This window comes from Ipomoea nil, unplaced genomic scaffold, assembly GCF_001879475.1.
Source record: "Ipomoea nil cultivar Tokyo-kokei standard unplaced genomic scaffold, Asagao_1.1 scaffold2144, whole genome shotgun sequence".
Taxonomy (NCBI): domain Eukaryota; kingdom Viridiplantae; phylum Streptophyta; class Magnoliopsida; order Solanales; family Convolvulaceae; genus Ipomoea; species Ipomoea nil.
This window is the reverse complement of record NW_017618572.1, coordinates 3,363,027-3,371,708: the sequence shown is the minus strand read 5'-3', so window position 1 is coordinate 3,371,708 and position 8,682 is coordinate 3,363,027. Positions and strand designations below refer to the sequence as shown.

General features: G+C 42.1%; 1 protein-coding gene across 1 annotated transcript; it reads left to right on the top strand.

Annotated features, from left to right (window-relative positions):
- Nucleotides 1–4,855: 4,855 nt before the first annotated feature.
- On the top strand, nt 4,856–7,184 carry LOC109148782 (probable protein phosphatase 2C 74). Its single transcript, XM_019296513.1, has 5 exons — nt 4,856–5,507; nt 5,654–5,845; nt 6,239–6,412; nt 6,636–6,815; nt 6,923–7,184. Exons 1-5 carry the CDS (start codon nt 5,046–5,048, stop codon nt 7,079–7,081), a joined length of 1,167 nt encoding a protein of 388 aa, XP_019152058.1. The 5' UTR covers nt 4,856–5,045; the 3' UTR covers nt 7,082–7,184.
- The last annotated feature ends 1,498 nt before the right edge of the window (nt 7,185–8,682 follow it).

The window sequence follows — 8,682 nt, the reverse complement described above, 5'->3', positions numbered from 1 at the left end:
GGTGGAAACTGGAGAAGCTATCACAGAATTCGGGTCCTTCTGGATGTCAACACGCCACTGAAACGGAAGATGAAATTGATTAGGAGGGATGGATCATCCCAGTGGATCACCTTCAGGTATGAGCAACTCAATATCTTTTGTTTCTGCTGTGGGATTTTGGGTCATACAGACAAGTTCTGCAAAAAGGTATATGAGGAAGGTGTGGAGCCAGACGCTTTTCCATACGGTGCTTGGATGAAGGCAGGGCGGAGACGCCAAGCGAAACTCGTCGGAGCGCGATGGCTGTTGCCATCGAAGTCGATAGTGGTGATCGCCAGGACTGAGGCGGAATCTCCGGCTCTCACGTTAGCAGTTGTGGAGGAGGGAAGTGGAATGCAGGGCGAGTTGAAGAGGCGTAGGGAGTCTGTTGAGGAAACGGGTAGTGACTCGGGAAAGGATGTGGTGATGGAGGAGCATGCAAAAAATTGTTTTACGGCGGGACTAGAATCGCAGTCATGCCAATCGTCATGAGTGTTTTGAGTTGGAACTGTCGGGGTTTGGGTGGCACCCAGACAGTTCACGAGCTAGTGGGCATGGTGGCCCGCCGGCGACCCAATTTCGTCTTCCTGATGGAAACGAAGTTGGTTACTAGTAAGATTGAGAGTTTGAGGGTGCGTTTGGGTTGTGAAGGTATGCTGAGTGTCGATTGTGTGGGTAGGAGTGGGGGACTGGCGTTTTTATGTAGGGATGCCGAGTTGGTGAACCTCCTCAGTTATTCTAATAACCACATTAATGTGGAGATTACTTGTCCGAATGAGCCTGCGTGGCGTCTTACGGGGTTCTATGGGCACCCGGATCAAGCGAAGCGACAGGAAACATGGGATTTGTTGCAGCATTTGCGGGACCAGTCCAATCTTCCATGGGCGGTTCTCGGAGACTTTAATGATGCGCCAATCAGAAAAAAGGGGCGTGCAGTTACAACCAGATCATCTCATTGACGGTTTTAACGCAGCTCTGAATGATTGCTCTCTTCTGGATTTAGGTATGTCGGGTCCTCGTTTTACGTGGGAGCGGGGATGGGGAACAGATAGGTGGGTTGAGGAGAGATTAGATCGTGTGGTTGCTACGATGGATTGGATGGACATACATGATGGCGCAGAGGTGCATAATGTGTTAATGATGGAGTCGGATCACAATGCCATTTGTTTGGATCTTGAGCCGCGGCCAGTTCGACAATCCAGGAAAGTGTTTCGGTTTGAATCTGCGTGGATTCTGGAGGACGAATGTGGCAGAATTGTTGATACAGCATGGCAGCAATCTATCGGCCTAGACTTCCAACAACGTCTTGCTCTGTGTGCGGGACACTTGGGGCGCTGGGGAGGTGAATACAAACGAAGGTTCGGCCGACGCATTGAGGTGTTACGGCGACGTCTGGAACAGCTCCGCGATGATAGAGATCATGCAACTGTGCAGAAATATTTGGAGGCCGAAGAAGAACTTCACTCTCTTTTATGCCAGGAAGAATTGTTTTGGAGGCAGCGATCCAAACAGCTATGGCTCAAGCACGGAGACTCTAATACAAAATATTTCCACAAGGTAGCCTCGTTCAGAAAGCGTTGCAACAATCTGACACGGTTGAAAGATCAACAAGGGGCCTGGCAGGAAGGGGTGAATCTGAACACCGAAATCCTAAGGTACTATAATTATATTTTTCAGTCTGAGCACACCTCGTCCAATTTCTTTGATCGGGTTCCCCAGAGGGTGACCGATGATATGAACACGATTCTCAGACAACCGTTTACGGTGGCTGATGTCAAATCTGCTCTCTTTTCAATGGCCCTAGACAAAGCTCCGGGACCGGACGGAATGACTCCAGCTTTCTATCAGCACTTTTGGCCAGTATTGGGCCATGACTTGGCTATGTTCGTCCTCAATTGCATTAATACGGGTGTCTTTCCACCTGGACTTAATGACTCGAATATAGTTCTGATTCCCAAGAAGAAAATGCCAGAAAGGTTTACGGACCTACGTCCGATAGCCCTATGTAATGTTGCCTACAAGGTAATTGCGAAAGTTTTGGCAAATAGACTAAAAGGGGTGCTGGATTTGGTGGTCTCGTTGTCACAGAGTGGCTTTGTTCCCGATAGGTTACTAACAGACAACGTTATCGTAGCCGGGGAGGTGGGCCATTTTCTGCGACGAAAGACAAACGAGGTTATGGGTTGGGCGGCTCTTAAGCTTGACATGGCCAAGGCGTATGACCGGATGGAGTGGGTCTATCTGGAAGGGATGTTACGAGCTCTGGGCTTTGAACGCCGTTGGGTTGATTTGTTATTACATTGTGTCTCAACTGTCAGGTACTCTATGCAGGTCAATGGGGAAGGAGTGGGGACGGTGTGTCCTACCCGAGGCATTCGTCAAGGGGACCCGCTATCCCCGTACCTCTTTATAATTTGCGCGGAAGGCCTGTCCATCTTGCTACAGCAGGCGGAGGGGTGTGGAGCCATTCATGGGGTACGGATTGCACGAGCGGCACCGGCGATAACTCATTTATTCTTTGCAGACGGAGCATTCTAGCAGGGCAGGGTGTTTTGCGGAAGGGTCTAGCACGACGTATCGGAGATGGCAAGGAAACGAAAATTTGGGATTGGCCTTGGTTGGCCGATGCTGCCAATCCAACTCTCATTACTGCCCCGGTAAGTCCGCTACGCGACGCAATGGTGAATGGTCTAATGGATGTCCGTGGTCAATGGGATGACGGGGTGCTCCTTGACATCTTCGACGAAGCGGATATACGCAGAATTATGAACACCCCCATAGCGCCTCATCTGAGCGACACATGGCGGTGGATGGGCGACATCAGTGGCGTGTATGCGGTTAAACTCGGATATAAGCTCTTAACGGCTGATACGACTGTGATTGTTCGTGATGAAGGTTTCGAAGCGTGGGAGAGACTATGGAAACTCCCAGTTCCGCCGAAAGTTCGTCGTCTGTTGTGGCGGTGTGTCCGTGGAATTCTGCCGGTGCGTGAGAATCTTAAGACGAAGAATGTTTGGATCGGGGGAGGGTGCCCATTATGCGGCCAACATGCCGAAACTGTTGAGCACCTTTTGGGCGACTGCTGGGCTGCCAAGCAAGTATGGAGGAATGATAATGTGCTCCAGGGAATGTCCATGCAAGCTTTCATTGAAACGAGGCTTGCGGCTCAACGCCCGGAGATAGTAGTACGTATGGCAGCCACCATTTGGATGCTCTGGACTGCGCGCAACGACAGTGTGTGGCACGGAAAGATGTGGACGGTGGAGGCTTTGCACATTCGGATTTCAGTGTTGCTTAGTACCTGGAATGAGAGCTATAAGCAGACAACTATTAGCAGGGATGAAAGTGTGCTCTGGGAATGTCCTGCGGTACACTGGATGAAATGCAATGTAGATGCTGCATTGTTGCCTACGGGTGTGGCCTTCGGGGCGGTGATACGAGACCACGAGGGACGCTTTCTGGCAGCAAAGAACGGTTGGTTAATGAGCGACCGTGACCCCCTCATGGCAGAAGCATGTGCGGTCAAAGAGGCGATTATTTGGATTCGTGACTTAGGTTTTAATCGAGTGATCCTGGATTCGGATTGTTTAATTTTTTGTAATGCTTTTAATTCTTGTAATTTGAATTTGTCGTATGTAGGACTTGTTGTGAAGCAATGTTTACAAATTGCTAGGGACATTGGGGACGTTGTGGTCCGCCATGTCAAGAGATCAGCGAATCAGGTGGCTCACGTATTGGCACGGGCAACTGATTCATCGTCAGGCTCAAGGTCTTGGTCTGTTGTACCTCCTGGTTGTATTTCCAACCTTTTGAATTAGTAATGAATTTCCTTTTGGTTTCAAAAAAAGTAATTAACATTAGCACATTGAATTTGAAATAACATTATTTTCTTAAAAATAGATTTTCAAAAACGAAAATAAAAAAAAAATGAAAATTGAAGAAATGAAGAAGCAAAAAATAAATCAAGAGAAGTGAAGTAAATGGACTTTAAATTGTGCACATACAGTCACTAAAATTGAAAGTAAAATTAAATTAAATTGGAGTCAAACTTTGTAAGTACAATTCATATTAAATTTATGTTACTTTTATAATTGTGAGAATATTAGAGAAAAATTTGTGTGAGATAGATTTTAATTCATTAGACGGGTCAGATTTTTATTTAATAAGATCAAATTTTAACGACTCATTAATCAAAGATTTGATTTATTAATAAAAAATCTGACTCGTTTCATGAATTGAGCTAATCCGTAAAACAATCTCACATAAGTGTTACACTAAATTCTCTAGGTAAAATGAAATCACCGTAATTGAAAATAAAAAAATAAAAAGAAGAAGTCACCAAGGCATGTTACGTTGTAAGGGAAAGGCGAGGGAACTGTTGGCGGAACATGCTTGGGCTCAGCAGGACCTTTTCCTCGGCATTGAAAGCTTCTAACATATTCTCTCATCGTATACAAAACGGCCACAAATATAATAATAATAATAATAAATAATAATAATAATAATAATAATAGGTAGTATTTTAGAGAAGATGTCAATGTTTGAATTTTAGTTATGTTCAAAGTGGCAGGTTCCTTGTGCACACTAATTTTTAGTCCTGTATACTGAGTCATTAAATTACAGTAATTTACATTCTTTCAAATGATCTGTCAGGTTGGAATTTTGAATCTTTGGAGTTAGAAATTCAACTTTTAGAAGAAGAAATAAATTAATAAAATAATAATAATAGTAGTTGTTGTAATAATTATAATAACAATTTTTGTGTTTGAACAATCATCAATCATTCCCCACCCTTTTGACTCGTTAATCAATCATACCCAAATATGAAAGCTAGCATTTGTCTCTTTCATCCTTTGACCCATTAATGCTTCTCCTCATCTCGATCATCTCCTTAATTTCTTCCTCGTATAAATTCTCTATCATCTCTCCCTCTGCGATTTCCAGTCTTAATAATTATTCTTATAATCCATAGATTCATTCATGCATGTCAACATAAAAGCTAATCAATTACAAGCTGTTTCAGCGATATGATGATCATATTTGCTCAACAATTCATCACCCGTTTCTCAATAATCCTCTCTCTCGTGCTCAATCTTCTCCACCGCCTAAGGAAAGCCGCCGCCGCCGCTCACATGTCGTCTGCGGCCGCTATCTCCTCTCCGTCTCCGATGCCGCAATCTTCTCCTTCTTCTTCCTCTTCTTCTTCTTCCCTCCGCTGCGGCGGCGTTCGGGAGAATGGCGGTTCGTTTTTGCCCTCCCGAAAGCAGCCGGCGGCGGCGATTTCCAGGAAGCGGCCGGCGCTGCTGCAAGTGCCGGTGTACTCGCCGGAATCTGATTTCGCCGTCTTCGCGAGGAAGAGATTTGAGGATATTAGATCGGAGATGGAAGTTGAAGGAAGAGATTATTTCGTGGCCAGTAAGAAAGGAAGGAGGGAGGTCATGGAAGATGGGCATAGCGTCATACTTGACATCTTAGGTGACTCCAAACAAGTAAGAAATCCTAACAATTTGTGAAATTAAACCTCAAATTTTGCAGAATTATAAGAATACGAGAATGAAATTGACAAATTTGTATTCAAGTAATTAAGGAATTGGATCCAATGTGGATTAGTTAAGATTGTGTTTGGTTTTTTTAGGCGTTTTTCGTGGTGATAGACGGGCACGGGGGCCGAAATGCAGTGGATTATGTAGCTGAAAATCTAGGAAAGAACATAGTGAATTCATTGGAAGCTGGGAATAAGGTTTCATTATCATCATCATCTGGGAACCACATAGAAGATGCCTTACGCCAAGGTTACTCCGAAACAGACAAGCAATTCCTCGTCCAGGTAACTTCATATGCTCCTTCCGACACACATTTTCTCCTTCCATTATGTTGCTTGCCCACCAATCTACCATTCACGCATGCTTCAAACCCAAAAAACTATGTAATTTGACTGCCACGTCACATGCATTAATATATATATATATATATATATATATACGCATATATATATGTCCCCACGACACAGTCAAAATCAGCACACTATTGATGATTCAAACTTCTTGATGATGTTGCATTGTATGATAATGTTGAATTCTTGAGTATATAATATATAATAATAAATGTGCAGTCCGACTATCTATCTAATTAAAATGTACGAAATTATTATACAATCGGATTGTATAGCACAAAGATGTGTGATTAAAATTGTGCATGTCTAAATAAAATGCAAAATTAGGGTAAGGATGGGGGAGCATGCGCAGCAAGTGTTCTAATAAAGGATGGAGAAATGCACGTAGCCAACGTGGGTGATTGCGGAGTGGTTTTGAGTAGGAAAAGTGTTGCGGTCTCGCTCACGAGCGATCATCGTCCTGCTAGCCGGGAAGACGAACGAGCTAGGATTGAAAAATCGGTAACCCTTCCTTCTATCAATTCATTCTCAGACCAATGTTGAAAAAATCGCTAGGCGCCCCCTAGGCTCCTAGAACGCCTAGCCAAGCGCCTAGAGCGCCTAGGCGCGATTTTTGCAACACTGTCTTAGCCAATGCTGTATCATATCATATCATCAACACTACTTATATAGCATCATATATAAAAATAACATTATTAATTGGTTTATGTATATATTATTGCAGGGTGGGATGCTGTATTGTCAGAATGGGGTTTTGAGAGTGAATGGATCCCTGGCAGTGTCTAGGGCATTTGGAGACCATCACTTGAAAGAATTGATCATTTCTGAGCCTGATATTCTCAACCTCCCTTTGACATCAGATTGTCAATTCCTCATTTTGGCTTCTGATGGATTGTGGGATAAGGTACATACTCCTATATTATCTATATCTTACGGAACATATATGATAGTATAGACCGATAGTTATATAGTTGGACTGCATATTTATGTTTTATATATTATGGTTTGTAGGTAAGCAATCAGGAGGCTGTTGATGTGGTATTGAGTGAGAACAACTCAATGAAGTCATGCAAGAAGCTTGTAGATTTGTCTTCAATGAGGGGCAGCCTTGATGATGTAACAGTCATGGTCATCAACCTTCAAAATTTCTTGATGAGTAACAGTACATAACAAGTAATACTATTCATAGATTGGGGCTTGGATGGAGTTATAATCTAACACAATTACTCATTAATAAGTTTAACTCGACGTAATATATATATATATATATATATATATATATATATATATATATATATATATATATATATATATATATATATATATATATATATATATATCGAGAGAGAATACATATCATTGGAATTTAAACCCTTTTTTCTTCCTTGTACGTGTACGTACATATATAGCTTGATCCATCTGGGCAAAGTGGATTATATTGTGAGTAGAGATTGAGGTTCATATTGCCAAGATGTGAGGATTACAATTACCCATTAAGTGCAAGGAAGTTAGTGATGACTACACACTTTTTCTTAATATATATATATATATATATATATATATATATATATATATATATATATATATATATATACTACATTTGTAACAGAATCAGTAGTACTCAAAAAAAAAAAAAAAATTATAGCTTCTCCCATATGTAATTGTATTAAACTTGCCAAATATAATAAAAACCCTTGTTTATCTCGAGAATATTGAACAATTAATGTATTGGTTTTCTATGTTTTTCAATTAAATTATAGGATAGAAGTAACATATTTTTCACATGTTTGATGATAACATGACTTTATGTATTTGAGTCACATGATGACTACCTATCCTAGTCTCATTATGATTCCTCTTATATATATTTTCGCAGTTTGTACAGTTGTAATTACGGTAAATCTAATGCAGTTTATATCGTTCTCATCTGGTATCAGCTAGCTAGGGTTTTCTCGCTCCTATGGCTGACGGATTTGTTAATTTCTCAGAACGGACTGTTTCTGATGCTGCCGTTATTTCCTCCAGTTCTATGGCTGTTAATTCACTTTCTACTGCTTATAACTTTATCAGTATTAAGCTCACCCATAAGAATAATTTTTTGTTTTGGAGAACACAACTAGTGCCCTTCTTACAAGGACAGGGGCTCATGGGGTTTATTGATGGTATTGATCCGTGCCCATCGGCTTTCCTACCAGCCGCCACCGACGCCATGCCACAACCTAACCCAACCCATGTCGTGTGGTTTCGCCACGATAAGGCTTTGATGTATATGTTAATTTCCTCGCTCTCCAAGGAAGTCATGCACCTCGCCATTGGACGTCGTACGTCGCGGGAGGTTTGTGAGTCAATCAAGGAGTCACTAGCTTCCTCATCTCGTGCCTGATCACTAAATCTCTTTAGATAACTTGAGAGTCCACGGTTTCCGATTATATTGGCTGTGCTCGTGTCATTATGGAGGATCTAGCCTTGGCCGGTCAACCAGTTGGATTGGAAGAGATGAACCAATATGTTTTTCGGGTTTACGATAAGAGTTTCAAAACCTAACCGCGTTGCTCTCGGTTCGCGAACAGCCTGTTGGTTGTAATATATTTGACGAACAAATAAATATCCAGAATATCAAGTTATCGATCCACAGGGAAGCGGGGCGTATCAAGCACTAGCTACTAATCTATTCACAAGAAGTTAATCCTAACGAAAAGGGTGATTGATTGATTGTAAAAGTAAAACTAATTTATAAGAGAACAAGACAGTAGGTTGATGAAAACAATAGA

Coding starts and splice junctions, on each gene's coding strand:
- LOC109148782 (XM_019296513.1), top strand. CDS start 5,046: ATGATGATCATATTTGCTCAACAATTCATCACCCGTTTCTCAATAATC. Junction 5,508..5,653: donor TCTTAGGTGACTCCAAACAA/GTAAGAAATCCT, acceptor TGGTTTTTTTAG/GCGTTTTTCGTGGTGATAGA. Junction 6,413..6,635: donor GAGCTAGGATTGAAAAATCG/GTAACCCTTCCT, acceptor ATATTATTGCAG/GGTGGGATGCTGTATTGTCA.